At 35.6% G+C, this 21413-nt stretch overlaps 1 protein-coding gene and 1 long non-coding RNA gene across 2 annotated transcripts in view; one reads left to right on the forward strand and one right to left on the reverse strand.

Moving 5' to 3' along the window:
* The window catches only part of LOC145684785 (uncharacterized), a 469860-nt gene extending 463813 nt beyond the window's left edge, over positions 1-6047 (reverse strand). The window contains exon 1 of the long non-coding RNA XR_014131397.1: positions 5955-6047. This is a non-coding gene — a long non-coding RNA (uncharacterized LOC145684785). The remainder of the gene's footprint in view (positions 1-5954) is intronic.
* The window catches only part of LOC145684784 (CLIP domain-containing serine protease B10-like), a 60864-nt gene that overhangs the window by 7644 nt on the left and 31807 nt on the right, over positions 1-21413 (forward strand). The window contains exon 2 of the mRNA XM_081757154.1: positions 10161-10372. Coding sequence (XP_081613280.1) covers positions 10161-10372 — 212 coding nt within the window. The remainder of the gene's footprint in view (positions 1-10160; positions 10373-21413) is intronic.

Below are 21413 nucleotides of genomic sequence, written 5' to 3' on the forward strand. Positions count from 1 at the left end.
ATATAGCTGAGGAATGTAACATAATTATATGCATGTGTTATACGGAAAAATGTTAGATGTCAGACATCCTGCAACGGCATGATGTAATACCTAAGGACAGTGCCTATGTAGCATACGAATAACGTATGCTCCGTACTGATTTCTATAGTAAGCAAAAGGATACCGTATATTTCTACAATATACCGCTGTCCGGAGAACGGATTTTTCTCTGTGTATAAGACCCTTAAAACAGTCTATAAATACATTTCTCTACAAGAAAGATAAAAATATTAACAAACTTGCCAATATAATAAAATAAAAACAAACGGGCTACAGTGGTAGCCCGCGCGACTATCCATGTCACAAAAACCCGCGCGCCTATTGCAGAGTTAATTTATTCGAATTTTTTTAAAACGCGTGATACACAAAATAGTTCTACACGAACAAGTTATACACAAGATTGTTCTACACAAAATATTTGGTCTAGGAATTAATTCGTGCGGGTGGACAAGAGATGGCGCAACGAACGGAGCGTCCCACAGTTCCGTGTATCCACACATGTGTTGCAAACCCCTGTCATCGCGTATCGTTCGTAGTATAGGGCAGTGGATTAAAGCGTCAACAACACCAGATTGTAGTTAAGTGAACATGGAGCAATTTGTGCCTGATAAAGTGTTTTTGCGGGGTGTCCTGCTGCATTACTTTAACATGCAGAAAAGTGCGACTGAAAGTCATCGTATTTTGGTGGAAGTGTATGGTGACCATGCTCTAGCTGAGCGAACGTGTCAGAAGTGGTTTGCACGGTTTAGAAGTGGTGATTTCGGCTTGGCAGACCAAGAGCGAGCTGGACAGCCAAAAAAATTTCAAGACGAAGAATTGACAGCATTGCTCGAGCAGGATTCGTGTCAAACGCAGGAAGAACTTGCAGCAGCATTAGGCGTTGATCAAACAACAGTCTTCAAACGCTTGAAAGCGATGGGAATGATTCAAAAGATGTCACATTGGGTTCCACATGAATTGAAAGACAGAGACGTTGAAAGACGAAAAACCATTTGCGAATTGCTGCTTCAACGACAGAGCAGAAAGGGGTTTCTGCATCGAATTATTACGGGTGATGAGAAGTGGATCCATTACGAGAACCCTAAACGAAAAAAGGCCTGGGTGAAACCAGGTGAACCAGGTCCATCACAACCAAAACGAGATATTCACTGTGCAAAGGTTATGCTGTGCATATGGTGGGATATGAAAGGTGTGGTGTACTATGAGCTGCTGCAACCGGGTGAAACTATGAATGGAGAACGTTATCGACGACAATTAATGCGTTTGAAGCAAGCTCTGGCCAGAACACGACCAGAATGGGAGAACAGACATGATAAACTTATTGTTCAACATGATAACGCTCGCCCACATGTCGCAAAACCGGTCAAAACCTATTTAGAAAATGTCGGATGGGAAGTTTTACCCCACCCGCCGTATTCACCAGACGTTGCTCCTTCGGACTACTACTTGTTCGATTGCATGAACAACGATTTGATTGGACAGCGGTTTACTTCTTCAGAAGATATCGAAACATGGGTCTCTGACTGGATCGCTTCCAAGGATGAGGACTTCTTTCGCCACGGAATCCGTACATTGCCTGACAGATGGGCGAAAGTGGTGGCTAGCGATGTACAATATTTTTCTTAAGGTATGTATTTTGTGTTTGTACTACAGCTTCAATGTGTGCGTACCAACCGCACGAATTAATTCCTAGACCAAATAGTTTACTTTCGGTTCTTTGGTAGGTTTCAACTAGTTCTCTTAGGCTACTCTCAAATTATGGCATTCCGTCAATGTGATACTTCCAAACTTTTATTTCACTCTTTGTTATTGCCATATGGAATTTCATACAATCGTATTACTTTAGAATCCTCGATACAACAATTGCCAAGTAACTTTAAAAATTTAAATAAGGATAACTAGTTAATCCTTCCAAATTCGATATATTTCAGTCGTGTTTCATCTTTATATTGTGCAGTTTCCCCTTGTCAGTATGAGAGCTCAGATGATGCGCTTGTAGATAGCGTAATTGGGATATCAGAACTGACAATTTGGGCCCAGGATTTTATAAACATTGAATTCGGTAGAGCGTAAGGTACAGGATCTGACCTGGGTTGCATATAAATAAATTCAAACATATACAAAAGAAACAGACTGTGATGTCGAAGGGGTTGAAAGGGGTGAGAAGGGAGTAACTTTTAGGACTGGTTAATCTACTTGCACTTACTTGTAAATCCTGATGTTGCCTTCTCGATGATTCTCCCAGTGGATTGATGTCCGTCCATCCTTCTCTCTGGTCAGCTGGGCGTCCAGGTAGTCGTGTGTTAAGAGTCTGCGAAACTCGACCAGGAAAACTCACGTTTCGAATACAGTAAATCTAATCAAAGTTGAAATTACTCTTTAAGGGATTATCCATCGCAACTAAGAACTACAACGTTAAATAAGGCGAAGTGCTTTCTAAGTTAGAGCAAGGTAAACTTCTTGGAAAAACGAAATCGTGGTTCGTACTCCGACATCTTGACTCGTCTCTCTTGCGATGCGGACTACCTCTTCCAAAAGTCCCTCAAATGTTTTTCTTCGATGTTCCTCCGGTTAATATCTTGGGTCGTTGACTATTTCTTCAGTTTCAATGAAAAGTGCGCGCTCATAGATTAACCCAATTTAAGGTGGTAATCGGAATGCTGACAGGGAAACAATCTGTCGTTTTTATTGATTGAGAAATTACATGGATAAGAAAGAAATAACAGACAGCAAGAAAACTTCCTAGTAGGAAAAGCAAATGAACTTAGAGAAAAAAATGAAAAGTGATTGAACATTAAATGAACGATTATGCTTTTGACTAATGAATTTTGAAATAAAATGTCCCGAACTCCAAAATAAAATGTATCTTTATGAGTTCAAATACACATATCTTCACATCCCGCCCCCCCCTAAAATCAAAGTCCCGCATTAAAATATTTCGAAGACAAAAAATTCACACTTTAGTTTTTCTATTTAAAAAACATGAGCATCTTTGTAGTTCTATTCAATCTTCATAACAAAAGTCACAGCAGCAAATGTAGTCTGGAAAGTAATCATATGGTGAGAAATGATGAGTACAGAATAAATTTTCACAACACTAACAGAGTTGATAGCAGAACAGTCCAAATCAAATGACGTAAACACAGCAACGTCGATGTTGTAAACACATCATCACTAAGCACAAGATGTAGGTATGGAAATCACAGGTACAGTGTCCTTACACATCACATAACTGGAAAGTTCATTCAGTACAAGTAGATCATATGAGTAAGGTGGACAGGTTTATTATAGTAACATCACAAAAATTAGGGGATACAGTCAATGACTGCCTAAAACACGTAAGATATGAGAGTAAGGACAATAATTGGATAAAATAATGGAATGAATAAAAATCGACGAGAAATCAGGGTGAAAGATTGCAAAAGTAATAACTAAACCGTAATCCATACGTATATATCTATATATAGTAAATAAAAACTACAATACCAATAAAATTTTAACTCTATAATCAAAATAATTATTACGTGGTAGAAGAAAAATGATTCTTGCTACCCATAGAAAGAACAGACAAAACAACACAAAGAAATGTTGATTTCAGGTTTTAGAAAAAAAGAATTGTGGAAAATTTAGTTCCACAACGACCGACGTATTGGCAGAGTTATAGCCCTCTACACTGGTTATTAAAACATTAATGAAATCAACATGACAGACTATCACTAAACACATTCCTAAATCCCTAACTAAAATATGCGATAAAAGAGAAAAGATATCTTCCTTCTTCTTGCATAAAAGTAAAAGTACGTGGATCCACAGGAAAATGTGGAATCAAGTCCATTCTTCAAATATACAGGAATACATATCATACAAAGCAAAAATTTTCGTCATTTATAAATCCCAAGTCATCTTCATGATGAAATATGCAAGTTCACTGAAAAATTGACCATTCAAAAAATCACTAAAATCATATAAGATTTTATAACAGTGTGTATTCTTTTTAAAAGAATACATTGACTGAGTATGTTACCAATAATTACACTGTTTCCAATAATTTTCAATAATTACTTAATTACATAATTACTCTGTGACCCATGCCAGGTTTTCCACTGTTCAATGTTGCTTATGTCACAATTGTTATATATTTGTTCAATTGCAAGCACGTCAATTGCAACATTGTGTTGTTTACACTTGGTTAGCTACACTGACAACCCAGAATGGTAGGGAAATGGTCACACTCAACGTCTTTCTGCTATTGTGTCGTGTGATGTTTATGCCAAGCTTGGTGTATAAACATCTCATGGTACGAAAATGTTTTACAGTTTCTCATTTTTAAAATTGGTTGTCAACACTGACAAACTGGGTTTCTTGACAAAGGAATACGTCCACAGTATGTTTTCTCCAGTGACGAATGGTCTTTATGCTACGTTACATGGATATACATCCAATGATAGAGAAATTATCTGCCGCATTGTATTTACAATTCGTTGGCAACACTAAGCAGATGGTATATGTTTGGGTGCAAAGTAATATCAAACCCTTGCCCGAGTCACGTTCTAGCAATGAGCCAAAAAGAGACATAATACTATCAGGCGCTTCCGCGTGATGCGTCGTAACTCGTAACATTCGTTTTTTATCGTCGAATATGTTAAACATAGGGTCACAAACACCAACAAACTGGCCCCTTATAGGGTCAGGTTTCCGTTTTGCCCGTGATTTAAAAACGGTTTCGTACTTCCCATGGCAAGAGCTTTCAGACGATATATAGGTTTTATCCAGGTACTTGGTCCCGGTATGGAATCATCCCTAGTAAGTCACTCCTGCTGTCTTTCTTTTTCTTTCTTCAGACGAAAACATACGGTGGAAGAAATGTGGCAACAGCGCGCTACATCACTCTGTACTGCAACCTAAGAGTGGGACGCTCTATAGCGAATGCTTAATAGACTTACTTCACTGAGTTTTCATTCATCAATTTGATGTTTCGTAAATATGTAATATTCTGGAATGTTAATAAAATATAGTGGTTTTGAATAAGTATCTAAACACAGATAACAGTTATTTAACACTGGTTTTCAACACCAACTTTTTTTTTATTAAAGTTTGTCTTGCATACCTAAAAAGTTTAGACATTATTCTCTCTAATATACGGGATACGTATACGGAATAAAATCATGTGTATCTATCTTATAACCGTCTGCTTCGCCTTAATATCTACTAATTTCCAGAGACTACTTACCCTAATGTAAAACAGGAATTTAGCTGAATAAAGTGTAATACAATATACTAATAAAGTGCATACTAGGATTAGTCTAAGAATAATAATTAGATCACCAGTCTGAAGAAATAAAATCTTTCAGTTTAACATAACACGATTGTGCTCTTTAGGCAAGGAAAAGGTGGCCCAAAAGTATTTGTACTCTCCGCATTGATCAAGTTTGACATTCTACTTTGTGGGTTTATTTGCTTCGACTGTTCCGAGATTAAAGTATAAGTAAAAGGCTTTAAAAACAAATAATAAAGAAACTAAGGAATGAAATTAAGAAATGATATAAAGTGTAATAAATTGATCAGTACGGTACAGTATAACTACTTTTGGGTCACCCTGTATATCAATAAAGCAAGTTAACGATGATGAAAGAATAGGAAAAATGAAAATATTGAAGAAAATGGAAGTATTCCAAGAATACCAACGGACATGTTATCCAATACAAACATATCTCGCCGGAGATCAAACGAAGAACTCTACGCACCAGAGGTAAGCGCTGTACCACTGAGCTACCACGCCCCTCACCAATCTCAAGAGAAGTCAAAGATGACAAAGCATAGACGTCCCATTTCACGTACTGAAAATATCAACATACCCGACTGATGAAGTAATAAATTGAATATATATGAGTATTGAACTAAAAAATATATCTTACTCTTGAAGAATTGGAAACAGTAACCTTGATCTCCACCAGGCTACCTGTGACCTTGCTTGGAAAAACACAAAACTTAACAGCTTAACTTATAAAGGTAACTTAATCAAGTACCATGTAATTCACCAAACACTTAAAATAAATGTTCAGTGTTTACTACAAAAACAAGATTATCAATGTTAAAAAGAGGTCAAAGGTTACGAAGTATGTTTGTTGTATTTCAGATAAGGAAACATACCAACAATGTTGACTGATAGAACAATAAATTTTGTTTGTGTAAATATTAAACTTGAAAATAACATACAGTATATATTAGTTGAAATGAAAACTAACAAGGGAACATCTTATATTGATAATAGCATTGCCCAATCAAACAATGCGCAATCGATAGAGGAATGAAGAAAATTGAGAAATCCAAAGTTTTACTGGCCGGCACCAAGAAACACAGGAGATACAGAGGAAAAGATCTAGAATCATATGAATATGGCAATGCAAAAGATACACTGAACTTCAAAATGATAAAAGCAATCAAAATCACATTTATGCAACAGTATAGTAAGCAAACATTGTACCCACAGACATGCTCAATAACAGCATATGTAATGCACTTTTGCCAACTAAGCACAAAATGAAGTTTTGTTAAATGGCGCGGAACACAAATTCTAACATCTCGAAAGTCTAATTGTAAGTAGAGCCGTACCTGTGAAGTCCTGATTACAGTGTTGTCAACGTTTGATGATAACCTATATGAATTCCCACTGTTCACGTTCTAAACGACCTAAGGTCGTCCTAACACTTGAAAGGTTTTGCCTGTAAATGATTTTCGGGAAATCTGGCGCTCTCGACAATGCAAGTGACCACTATGAAAGTCATGTTGAAACTTACCATCTTCAATATTACTTTATTTATTTATTTATTTATTTATTTATTTGTTTTGTACTTTAAAGGATGGCATGGAAAACAAATTTCATATGAAGTCTTTTCTCAACGGTGTCATGCCGCTAACCGTTTTGCATTACTAATTATGATTTTTCTTCTGTTGATTCTTTCACAACACATGATTAAAATAACTACTTTCTACAACAATATTGTGCGTCGCATGTCTCTTTCATTCACAACGCAGGGTTATGAATGGCTCTGGATTCACGTCAGCACATAGATCGTCCATCCGTTACACCAATGCTGTAAGTTTCGAATCTTGACGAAGTATACAATGGCTTTAAGGTAGGTGGTCGCATAGATAGAAGTAAAATATGAGATTCGGATAGTGTAGTGATCCCTTTGTCGATGCCCGCACCCTATCAAGCTTCTACGAAGCTGCTGATCGAAGTAGTTCAGAACAACACGTTCGCAACGGAAATGATTTAAGATTCTACTGAAGAAATGTTGGATGTGAGCAATCCCTCCGACAAAACTGATCCCGCGATCTTCTTATCCAACAGTCTCAGGTGTTGGTCAACGTTAAGCATACTATGTATTAAGAAATGTTCAATAGTTCTTGTTTCAAAAATACCACGCCAGACCATAACCATTTCAACAAAAAATATCCCTGAAGTATCAATCCAATGTGTGTTACTGTCATTTGAGTAGCGGTTGTTTGGTTTCTTTACTTCCCCGTTTACCAAAAAATAAGCCTCATCACATAAGAACACATTTAACACTGGAGTAGTCGCATGGAGGATAATAGTCCTCCAGACGACCTTTCTACACTTTCAGTAAATTGTGTTGTTATTATAATTTATTATTTTTATTGCCTTAATAGATCCTACTTTATTGAAAAGTAGTTAAAAGAGTTAAATAATCCACTGACAGGTAATTCATTACAATAAACGCTAACTGTATAAAACTTACAGTAAAATATATTAAATTTTACACTACCATTGCAGTGTTAAGGGGGACCCGAGTTGTTTATGAATTCCTCTGTCCTCTATTCGGTAAAATTTCATTCAATGGTCTGTATTCTCCTATGTTAGATGATGTATGAGCGTTTCCTGTTAGCGGAAAGTGTTCTCCGTACGGACATTCGGCTCACTCCACGTGTTTAATTTGAACGTTCTGTACTACATAAGAGAGATTTTACTAAAGAATGGAAGGATAGAAACTGATTAACTCATCTGTAGGAAATGTTGAACGACCACTGTGAGAATTATCGGACAAAGATCCCGTCTCACGGAATCTGCTGGTAAGTATGGCCACGCCATTGTGGACAACGGGTTCCTTATCGGGGTGTAGCATTGAATTCTGAGGGAACCACACATAAGTTTCGAATTTGAAACATCAGAATTATTGACACATGTTTCTCAATCGTCAGTGACACTGCACAGTCAACATCTGCAAAGAAAGGATGTCATAATTAGTGAACTGTTACTGATAGAACGAAACGGTCAGGATCGTTGTCTATGGCACATACAAAGAGTAAGTTTGAACATGACGGTTATAGTATAACATAATATAATTAGTGAGCTGTTATTGATCAGACAAAACAACGGATATCGGCATTCGACTCCTACAGAGAACCGCATATGAAACGTGCAGCAGGTCGAAATTTCTATTTAAAAGAATTAATGTGGTATTCAACGTGACTGGCACAGTAGTCACTTCAGTATCTAAGGTTCACATACTCTCAAATATCATGAATAGGCAATGTGGACTCCCAACCTAAAAGCTCTTCATATCTTAGGATTGTCATCTGAACTTTACCACTTGCAACACTCTCAGAAGAATTATGTTTTATGCAGGGTGGAGCAAAGCTTGAAAACTTCTTTATCTAATGGAGTTTGCTGAAAACCAACTCAATGTTGCCGATGATTAGGAATTGATTGCTAAATTATATTTTACATTTAAAATGGTTCATTTCGGCATCATTTGTCAGAAATTCTAACGTCGATTTTCTTCAAAACGAATAGAAAACTAGCTATCTTTCTGGAGCTGAAGTTAGTATGACGAGGGCTATTTAACGAGCTAATTGCTCCTTCAGTACATCACTGACACCTCGTGATATTCTTATGTGAAACATGTAGCAAAACGTTAGTAGACCAGTTTAACTGCTAGGCGTGTGTAAACGTTGAGTTTTCCTTGAGCGTGAAAGGGAAGCTAATATCCGATACCCCAGGAAATGCATTGTTAAGAGAGGCAGAGAGATTCATTTACCGTATCACATAGTGTGAAAAGTGTTGTAGAAACCACACTTGTAAGATAATCTCCATGAACTGATTAACCGAATTAATGCGACGTAGGAAGTGTTGATCAGAATATGCCCCAACGTTATTGGATGGAATTATGATTATCGTGGACTAAAGAAAAGCATGTCGAGCACTTGTGATAATAGTATCTAAAACTTTCTGAGTTTTTCTTTCCATGTTATATGTTTCAATGTTCTATGCCTTATACGTTTAACAAAAGTTGTGAACAAAATCAGGGAGATAAGTTGTTGTAATCCTATTTTTCTGATTAAATGATTCAATCTTCATGAAGATTTCCAAAATTTTTGGCGAGAAAACATAGCATTACTATAAGGCAATCTAAAACCTAGGTACTTCTCTTCTATAGAGACGGGGTCCATAATAATGAAAAAAATCCTTTGATAACTATCATAATTTTCTCTCAATTTCATCTAAATTAAGAGATCAGTACAATTCATTAAATTATGATTCGAGATCAGAAATACGAAATTATGAGAAAATATTTGCTTTTGGTATTTAAAAATATATACCAGCATCAAACGGATAAGCTGTAAAGTGATTTAGTATAATGTGAAGAGTGAAGAAGACATCTCATGTCCATTTTCATCAAGAGTACATAAAATTGAATTACTTTTGTTCGTTGTTAGTAATGTGGCGAAATAGCTTGTTAATTATTGTTATCTTCATTACCGCCCCTTTAGCTTTGGAGTATAGTCACAGGATGTTAAATTCTAAAAAGACACCCTATTGTTTCTTTTTCTAAATTAATATTACGATTTAATCTTATATTATTTACCATATTGTTGCAGTCTTAATTATGCATCCTAATGATATTACCAAAAATTGAACACTTTAATGTAGTCATCTTAAATTATTCATCCTAATATTGGCATCCTAAACTGTGCACATCAAATGCATATGAGAAGGCAAGAAATACTTAAAATGATGCATATGATTATTATGGTATATGCAATACTTTAAATAATTTGTAATCTATTTATCTTATTTCTTTGCTTTTTCTCTACAGCCAGCACTTAGATACAATGGAAGCTGTACTTGAAACTAAACTTACCAGGGATGGTAATATAACGACAATCACCAGGAGAATTGATAAATCTATTTTTCATCCAGATTACAAAAACCACGATACAAGAAAAGAAAAAGATATATGTCTCCTACGTCTTAATGATACAGTGAATATCTCTAGAGAATTTTCACCAATTTGTTTACCTCCGAAAGGTACGTTACTAATACTGTTTGTTTTTCCACTGCATTACTAATGTTGAGTCATCATAGTTTTTTTTCAATAATACACATTATAAGTTATTTTGTATCTCATTGTAAAAGATGATCGCGGAGGTAGTATGGTAAAGAGACATAAACAATGACTTCCAAACCCAAAATTAAATTCATTCTACACAACAAAATAGAATGGTAAAACTATTCAATATTACGAGTAAGACAAGCTTAGGGTCAGCATGACTACCACTTTACCATAATGAGAAAATATGGGACTGGTGTTACGGTTAACACAAAATCAGTATTATTTGACATGGAGCAAGTGATGAACATAATAAAATAATTGCGGTGGTTCGGTTTTAATGAACTACGTGAATGTCCGAAATAACGCAGAAATGGAAGCAAGGCTATGTTGTTCTTTCACCATATATATCAGGTGTTATTAGCAAAATATCAACTCTCATGGTGGTCGCAATCCAGTGAGATACAAAAATTAGAAACTGTATCATTCGTTAGCTACTATATCTTTTATTTGCTAAGAACAGTAAGTCAATGTTTAAATAACGCCTCAAAATCCTATAAACGCTCAGTTAAACATAGCTATATTATAATTTCTAATATTTATATTGGTTTATATGCATATCATAAAGAACTCAGAAACTGATATTAAGAATTCGTATTAGTTTTCATTTTTTTGCTCTGTGAGAACTTGAAGCGAAATATTTGGTATTTATATCAAGTAACAAACAATACCCTACGGAATTTACTATGTCAGAAGTGCTACCATGTGTTCTCGATGCTCCTTACTTCTTATTGGTCTTTTCACGGTATAAAGTCTATTTGCGATAGTTCACTAAACCCCAAGAATTTTCTCCAAAACCTGATGCACTTGAAATAACACTAGACATATTTCCAACGTTAAGACAACTAGGCTGACATAAAACCATTGCATTGAAGTGGCACAGTTATTCTTATATGTGTGCATATGAATAAGACTCGACGCCCATGTTCAGAAACAATTTTAGTGTGAATAGTGTCGTACTAAGAATTAGACCAAAATGTAATAATATATATATATATATATCCCAATTTACAAGCACATTTGCGATACTATCCAGACTTTTGTCAGAAGATGCAACCCGTCACTTTTTTACAGTGTTCTCCAAATGTTATTAGATAAAATTGGAACAGAAGAGTGCTTAATATTCTCTTTCATTGCATTCTGCTAATGTGTTTGAAAGCCCTAAGTAGAAGTCGTGGCTTTCATCCATCTATATACGTACGAGCCATGAATAACAAAATCAGAATGTTCCTTAATATCGAATTACAATCCTTAGTACGATCTTAATCACACATAAAATCGTTTCAGAATATTGCCCAAAAGCCTTAGGATTATGAAACTATGTTGAGAAATGGTGTATGCCAATTTTCTTTACCGATGAATCACAGAGACAAAGTTCGATATACAAAATGCGTTCAATCAGTTGCGACCGGTGAATTGTGGTTTCGGGTGTTGCAGTACGAACGATCGGAGACAGAAGATATAAAGTGTACTCATTGACTAATCAGCATAACTTTAGATGCAAATGCTATGTGATATGTTAAATTAAATAAAATTCTGTTTTTAAAAAGTAAAAATGCAGAACATTTAATCCGATTAATCACCTTATTTAATTACTAAGTTCATTCTTCTCTCTTTGATTGGAACAAACCTGCCTAATACATGCTGGTTAAACTCTAGTATTCTTATTGTCAGGTCTTTTTCGATGGAAAGCATAACCAATGGTGATACCCTTTCTTGGGACATTCAATTTCTTGAAAGTGTCAATTCCTTTTGATGTGAAAAAAAAAGTTTTCTTCTTTTACTGACGCCATAGGTACAGTTAATATTAATTTCAGAAGCTTTGTAGATTCACTAAATATTTTTTCTAGATTATTGTGAACAATTCATTCTAGCAAACTTAGTTCCTGACAGTCATCCGAATTCCTCTTCAGTGTAGACTGAAGCAAGTTCGTACAGATATTAATGTTATAAAAATGTACATTGAACACGCTTTATTCACAATTTATCTAGGAAAATTTAAAATAAATTGTGGAAATGTATCTAGTGCATACAACATTACTGCCATAAGATGTCCTGTAAATTTAAACCGTTTATTTAACACTCTCCTTAATTGCACTTTGCTTGCCTTGTCTAAGTCTTAATTGTAAGTTTTTCCTCGGTTGAAAGCTGGGCACTTTTTTCTTTAGTTATTTACAAAAGTCATGGTACGCAATTCATTCAGAATTTGTAGATTTTGTACAGAATAAAATTAAATACACACACACAAAAAATAAATCTAATAACTAATAACCAAAACAGCTGATACAAAAGAGATACTGGTATATGAATTGCGAATGTTACATATTCATACATAGGGCTGTCAACTGGCCGGCTTTTCATTGGTCTGGTCGGAGAAATTGATGTTATTTTGATTAAAGCCGGTGACGGGTACAAACTTCTCACCAGCCCGTTTATAACTTTTTTTTTTCAAATTTGTATCTAGTTCGAAGTATAGATGTTGAAAAGTAGCTGTCATTCGGTAAACTCAAAACTGTTACCGTTCACCATCTATCAATGATTAATTTTAGAGAGATATGAGGGTCTGTATCAGGGAAAATTTGAAATTTACTTTCAAGGAATTTTATACATTTATTAAGAGTGGAATAGGACTTCTTAAATCAATTTCCTATAGTTGAAGTAGATACTGTTTAAATAGTGAATTTCATTTACCAAATCCAAAATTGTCACGTAAAGATTATTATACTTTTGTTCATCTGTTTCGATAATTTTAAGAAATGGTAGTTACTGGTAAATACAATAAATTGATAAATGCCGATTGATCAATTTCAATTTCTCATTTATAGCACAATGTATCTATTAAGCTTATTAGTGAATGTTCTAACGACATACAGAATATATGTGTTAATGCACTTTTGTTCACGATAGTACATTTCTTTTCCATGGATAGGTCCGAACAGAGATACTTCACGCTGAGACCTATATCATAGAGGATATTGAGGAAGTGCCGTTTTTTTTATTATTTTACATAGCTGCCAACCCTATTCATATATCAACACACACACACACACACGTGCGTAAAATAAAAAAACCTACATTTCAAATCATCCTTCTTGGTTGTTACGAAATGCACGATGAACAGAATACACTTCCACATGAGTCAAAACAATGTTTACGTCATACGTTCTGGAAAGCAACCTTGAAACCCGCCAGATATAGGAACAACATATAAGCTGGGAGGGGTCCAAAGTATTTGAGAAAGGTCCAATACGTCTACGAAATGACGAACCTGTCTTATACTGTACCCGAAAAGATAAGTAATTCTTAACTACTGTCACCTTTATTTTTATAAAAAATGATAGAACGGTTATTTCTATAAGAAAAGAAAGAGTACATGATGAGGCGTAAAATAAAATATTTAGCGTACATCAATAATTTCTCTGTTAAACAAGTATAGTTCGTTAGGAAAGTCTACAAATGTTAGTCAAGTTTCGAAATTTTTGGAAGGTCCGGACCCGGTGGAACCCCCTCGTGGCTACGCCTCTGAGCATTGCTAACTAGTACCAAATTCAATGTGGCGTTCCACACCCTACATTTTTATCAAGAGTATAAAATATGCTTATTTTATAAAAGAAATATGTATATACTAAAATACTATCCACAGAGGTGGGATTCTGCATATTGACTTATTAATACTTGGTTCACAAATTACTGTAGAAGAAACTTTCATTATCTATATAAGCTAAGAATTAACTTGTAAATGCGGATCTACTTTCATTTGATTTCTGCTCTACTACATATTTTCTTTCTTATTTTGTAATTCTGCTACCACTTTTTTTTAAATTGTCATTATATTGATTTAATTCAGTATAAGTACCATAATTTAAAAATAAGAATGCATAAAAACAAATTCCATTTGTTAATTCCTAGTGAGATAAAATTCAGAAAGCTTATTTAGCGCGAAAAGCCTTGTCATTCACTGGAAACCGTTCTGTGTTGCAGAAGCACTGCAACGACCAGACACTTTAACTTCTGAGATAGAGGAAAGGAGACTTAACATTCGCTTCAATTCCCGCGCTGAAGGAATCTGGACGTTGTATGCTCGCTGCAACACAATATAAATTAGAGACGCTGTGATGGATTCTTTTTCGCTTTCTTAAAACGGGTTAACGAAACGGAGAGTTACAGAAGTAAAAAAAAAATTATTTAAAGTATATCTGGGAGAATTAGAAAGTATTTTTTCTGTTCTTTTACTATTGCTAATGATATTTTTCTTGAAATACTTTGGTCGTTGCGCAACGCTGCAAATTAACATTAGCCGCCACTGCGTTCAATAGGTTTTGCGCACATGTTCCAATATTGTTATTAATTACAATATGGTGATAAAAGTTTAGGTGAACATATTTTTATTCTTTGACTAGAAAACCATAACATTCAATGGCCTCCATTTGCTGTGACACATCTAGTCCAACGTTCTTTCCATATCCTGAATGCACTTTGGTAAAGTTCAGGTGGAAGATGTTCACACCACTGTTTCACAAAGAAATGATGAAACAATTCCTTGTTATTCTTAAATGTTATTCCTTGCAGGTTGGCGTTCAAATCATCGAACAGAAAGAAATCCGGAGGGGCAAAGTCAGGACTATACGGGGGCTAAAGGACGACTTCCCATACCCTCTTCATGATTTTCTGTTGTTATCACAGCCGTGAGAAGCTTAGTATTTTCACCATGGAGTCCCGGTCTTTTGCTCCACAGAACACGCCGTAGATTATCCAATCACTAATACACACGCATTTTGTTCATTGTGGATGTATGTTCCAAGGAATATATGAAAATGATACTAAACTATTCCTACAAAAATGACATCTCACTGTTGTGACATAATCTGTAAAGTGTCATTATATTTATGTGTCATTTTCTGTAAAGTGTCATTACGCAAGTGTTTTGAACGTCTGCAACCAACGTTGCATACTGGCGAGTTTCAGTCTGCGTTCGGAAGCAAAGTCTTGTGGATTAATGTGGTTCATTCACCAACAGTTTAGGGCAGGAATTTCATTACTAAAATTTCATCATCATTTTGTAAATAATAAAATTATTACATCTATCTTTTCAAAAGTCGTTGAAAGTCCTTTATATTATAAAATGATTACGTAAGAAGTACACATTGTGCGGATACAACTTTTTGGAAGTACATCTATGGATATAGTATGTCATGTAATATTAATTGAAATTTATTCACGAAGAAACATGGAATTAAATATACAGTTTAAAATTTTATAGCTGTAGCCTAGGTTAGCATTTTTAACTGCCTGATGTATAACGTTAGTAGTAGGGGCCTGACTTGATCTAAAATTTCCGCCCCCTGGAGCGTGTTGAACGCCGCTGCCACCCGGCGCCCACCTGCGGATTAAGTGGTATGACCTCATAGGGTCAAGTGATGTTAAGCCACGCCTCTTTGAGTCACGTCGTGTTAGGCCACGCCTTTATGTGGTAGTTCCATCCCAGCTCGCGCCGTGTAGACTTTCTGGTGGACAAACACCGTGCTCGTGGGTTTTCTCGGGGTTCTTTCGTTTCCTCCCACTTTCTTCGTTTCACTCATCTCTCATCATCACCATGTCCTTTAGTCTAACTGGCATAAACGTGGAACGTAAAACTTAAAAAAATCATTCCATTTCTTTTCTTTTTTACTTAGTACGACTTTGACCTTGAAGGAAACCTTGCTGACTCATAATGCAGTGCTAAGCATTTGCATTGAAACGTATAAACATATCCTTATTGTTTAGGTAGCTGTATTTAGAGAATAATCAGATGTTTAGGATTGTTGGTTCGAGTCTAGTTGTGTCCGCTGTAACTCCGTGCCTTAGCGATACTACAATAATAATTGCGTGCTTTTTCAGTGTTGCCAACACTATTAGAATGACTCGATTCATTTAGTCGGAGCAGTTTCGCGACGAAAACTGATTTTTATTTCGTACACAATTTTTTCTGAAACAGAATTGTGTTTTGTACACAATTGTTTTTTCTGAAACAGTTTTGTTTCGTACACAATTTTTTTCTGAAATAGAATTTTGTTTTCTACAGAAAAAAATTTCTGAAACAGTTTTGTTTCGTAGCCAAAAAATTTTTCTTAAACAATTTTCTTTCGTACACAAAAATTTTTCTGAAAGAGAATTTTCTTTCGTGCACAAATATTTTTCTCAAAGAGAATTTTGTTTCGTACACAAAAACTTTTCTGAAGCAGATTTTTTCGTACACATTTTTCTTTCTGAAACAGAATTTTGTTTTGTACACAAAACTTTTCAGAAAGAGAATTTTGTTTCGTACACGAAAAGGTTCTGAAACAAAGATTTAGTAACGAAAAATTAGTTTTTCGCAAAACATTCTTTTCAGAAATTTTATTTTACCGGTAAAATGATTCAGAAAAAGAAATTGAAATCGCGGTACAGAAAATGAATTTGATTTTAGGATGTGAAGTAAAATACAGAATTTATTTTTCTCCATGTTTGTGTGCATTTATTTTTCTCGGAGGAAAGAAGTGTCTCTGACGGGTACAAATTCTGTAAAGAGAAAATAAAACACAAGAATATACGTGATAATATTTATTTTGTTTCCTGTAAAAGAGGAATACCAGATTATTAACATATAACAAGAATATAACATCAGATATTAGGTATATGATCTGCGGGTACACCAGAAAAATTAGAAAAAGAAAAGCAAACGTGAAGTACCTGAATTTGTTTTCTCCATTGGTTTCTGCAAGACTTTAGGGTGATATCACCTGAGTTTGTCTCGGCTGTAGCATCAGAAGGAACTCGTGCATTGTTCAAGCATGTCTAGTGTTACGATTAACTCTTTGCCCGTCTTTGGGAGGTGATGTTGGTGAGATTAGGGAAAATATGGCTACTATTCCATTTTGACTTTTTTATACCTATAGGGTAATGTGTCGTTTGTATCGGGTATTAGTCGGCGTTTTTTATAGTTGAAACTGTACGTCTTTCTTCAGATTTCGTGACAAGATGATGATCCTAGGTTCTGTAAATTTGTGTGGCGTGCTAAAGGAGATCTTTTTCACGGATTGATTGACGATCATTTGGTCCAGACTATTGAAATTTAACTTTTGGTTTGTTGTATAATTGAGTGTGAATCCAAACATTTTGTATACATAACTGGTTGACTTCGTGTCGAGGTCATAGATTTTTAAAGCATACGGTTTTGAGCCACCAGACACGAATTTTTTAATGTATTCTTTTGGGCCTACCGATTTCAGTTCATTTGACATTGAACCAAGAAATACTTCTGGTTCTATTGTGGGCTCTTATGGTCGCTGTGTGAATATCACAGAAACTGTATCGAAATATAGTACTCTTTCTTGGAGCAATTCTGAATATTTGTGAAGTTTCAGACGAGCATGACACGTCGTAAATGCTCCAAGGACAACATTAGCATTGTGAATTTGTACTGGAACATCATCTATATACTGCCAATAAATATATAACAACGAATCATTGCAAGGGAAAATCTGGTTGACTTGTATATCTGGAGCACTTAATTTCTGATACAATTCTTTGGGCGTTAATGATGGTCTTTTGACTGAAATTGTCTCTTATAGCGAGTCGTCTCCAGAAGACATTCAAACAGAGCTTTGCAAGACTTCGACGTGTTGAATTTGTCATTATATTTGCTGTATCCAAAGTTATGCCTTCACGTTGTTGTACCATTTGAATGTACTACTGCTTTTCTTCTTCGGTGACACAATTGGCCGGCCATCCAAAGCTTCCAGCTTGGATATAAAAAGGTTTTGATGTATTCGCTGAATAGTCCTCCGGTCTTGGTTTCTGGATCATATACGGTGATGACGTAATCCTAAATTTCGTAGATTTCAATTACTTAATACCCATATTCAATGGCTTTTTGAATTTCATAGGACAGCCACGTTCCTGTTAGACTTCGTTCACTGTTGGAGTGTGTACATTCAGAATCTTGATTTAATGCTCTGGCACAGGCAGCACAACGTGGAAATAATTTATTTGAGCGTAATGGGAGCCCTGAATGAAAGACATTTTCACTAGGTAAAATCTTTAACTTTATTAATCCGTTCACATCTTGAATGGCAGGCATTTCTGGACCTCCCTGTACATAAATTCGTGGGTGTCCTATTGGATACCGACCACATTTGTTGATATACGGATACAACGAAACAATATCCAAATATCGAATTTCTTCGACTTCATTTTCATCTGCGACGTGATACAATTTAATGGCATTAACACGGCCACCATAGAAGGTGTATATTGGATTTAATGGTGTCTTATTAGTATAAGGATGCGAGTTTAAAGACGGTGCCAATGCCAAATTGGATTTTAGCACTTGACGAAATTCACATTCCCACATTTCATGTACTTTATATACGCTGTGTTCTCTCGTAGCCAGAGTTCACAGTCTCTTCGATTCTCATAAATGGGCTGATCACGGCCTGTAGGGACACAGAGATGGCAGGCATGGAACCTGCATATTGGAATTGATACACGTGTTCCTCTTCATGGCAGGATGTTTGTAGTAGCCGTTCAGATGAAAACCAGCAACAAAAACTTTTCCTCTGGCTGCATGCAGAATTGGATGTCCCTCTATTTCTTCCATGTAGGCAAGCTACTGAAAACCAATATGTGACTGATTATTCATGTGATGGTATCCTCGTGCAGGAAAAATGCTAATTGTATTGGCTTTTAAGAAATTTCGTCGAAATACTAAATTGCACGCACTCGCCAAAGTGATAGCCTCCAGGAAAGGAGTGACGTAGGTTTCTTGTTCAAACGTGGTCATGAAAGATATACAAGCCATTCGAAGTACGTTGACGTCCTGGACACAATATTTCTCCAATTCTTCTTGAAAAATAAACGTATCGTTCTTGTATTCGTTGTAATAGTCATAAAATTTTCTCGTTCATCCAGTTTCATTTCATCTACACCATAATAATGAATGTCCGGTAATTTTCCCACATACGATTGATTTCGAGCAGTATTAAAGTGTGGAATATATCCTTCATTTGCCTTTAAATGAAATGTCTTGGATAATTTACTTAAAGCCATTGGCATGAAATTTAAGGAGTCAATAAACGATAAGTGATTCACTTTCATGCTTAAAAATTTTGCCCTATTCAAAATCAAAGTCGGTTTCAATCCATGTTCTTCTACTAAAGATTTAAGAATAAAATTGCATCGTAACATTTAGAGTTGTGTGCCAAAGATACAATAAGCTTGATATTGGCTCTTGGTTGACGTACATACGCAAGAAAAGCACTAATAGGATCATCTTGAAAAATATGTTCTCGCTGTCCACAAACTTCACACGGATGATGTATATCTTTATCCAAAACACAGTTGTTGGGCTACCAGTAAACTGGGCTTATGATTGAACGTGTCTTGATCGAACAAAGTATCCTGTGTGGCTTCGAAATCATAAAAACAATCATAGCCTTCTTGGCATGTAAAACTGATGGAACTCCAGGTTTTAATTGAGTCGTATCGGGCAACATGTAACATACTGGGTAGACATAACGTGTTTATGACACCTTAAAAACTAATCTGTACAATGATGTTCTATTTTCCCTGTACGGACAAACGAATAAATGCGTAGGCATTTGGAACATTGTTTCACCATCTTGCATATTGGCTGGCCTTTGTGGTATAGTACAGTCAGATGATTTGTGTAGCATGTTTCACCATAAAATTCACGATTGCATTCTAGACATTGTTTCTCCGTAATGGTCTTACTGCATGGCAGTTTCTGCAAACATTTCTCACACATGGCCGAACAATCTTTGACGTGTCTATTCAGATGATCATATTTTTGTGGCATGCAACACAGTAATAGTTGGTAGAAAAACAGACGTTAATGATGTGATGATATCACGATGAGAATTCATGCACATTAAATTGATCGGAATTTTCTCTTCACCACCAGGCCCTCCATACAAAATATCTTCTCCGGAAAAGCTGGTGAATACGGTAATTGTATAATCGGTCAAGTAACGTTGCAATTGCCGCAATTCTTCCACGGATCCCCCATGGTCTAAATTCACTGAGGATCTAGACAAAAGTTCAAGTACGTCAGGTATAACAACAAACTTGCTCTGGTTTTGATATTGTCTGTACAGTTTATTATTTGTATCTTTATATTTCTTTTGGCCAATAGCAATCACAGTCGCATAAGCTAAACATTTCTTGTCGGTGATTTTACTCGTAGAATGCCTTTCTTGCACTTTAATAACTCATCCTTTGATAAAACACCTTGGCGCACTAATCCAAATCCACGGCGCACGTCCACATGATGAAAATGTACAATGAACGGTTCGTTCATCGGAAATCTATCGTTACTTTGCAAAATGCGAATTAAGGAAGCCCATAAAGTCTCCAGTGTCAGATTACTTGCACGCCTAAAAGATAAATAAAACGGTTTGTTCTTCTCATCATGAGATAAAATAGATAATCCAACTATGGATGATTCGTCGACATTTTACAACAAATAATCCAACGTATGTTGAAAGGAGGTCTGAACCCACTCAACTATATCGGATTCACTGGTCGGAGTATTGATTTGAATTTCCAGCATTCATCCTTCCAGATTAAAACGCCGATAATGTCTATTAATTTCTCGCAAGACAGTAAACCAAGAGGTAGCCATATTCAAACACGAAAAGGTAAGATAAAACAAGAAGGAATAGGCAAAGAAAAAATATGTAAAACAAGAAAAGAAAAACAAACACAAATAAAAATTGAATTCCCAAATCAGAGATCACTAACACGTTTAACGGTATCAAATGACTACACGATCAATCCTAAAAAAAATTATGATATCTCAAATAGTCCTATTGCTGAAACGTTTTAATGTTATCATACTGGAAATCAAACCTGGGACCAACATCAACATGTAACTGATTTACGATTCTGTAGTGGTAAAAAGAATGAAATTGTTTTCTAACT

The sequence above is a fragment of the Thermobia domestica genome, chromosome 5 (assembly GCF_964235325.1).
Source record: "Thermobia domestica chromosome 5, izTheDome1.hap1.1, whole genome shotgun sequence".
NCBI classification, from domain to species: Eukaryota; Metazoa; Arthropoda; class Insecta; order Zygentoma; family Lepismatidae; genus Thermobia; species Thermobia domestica.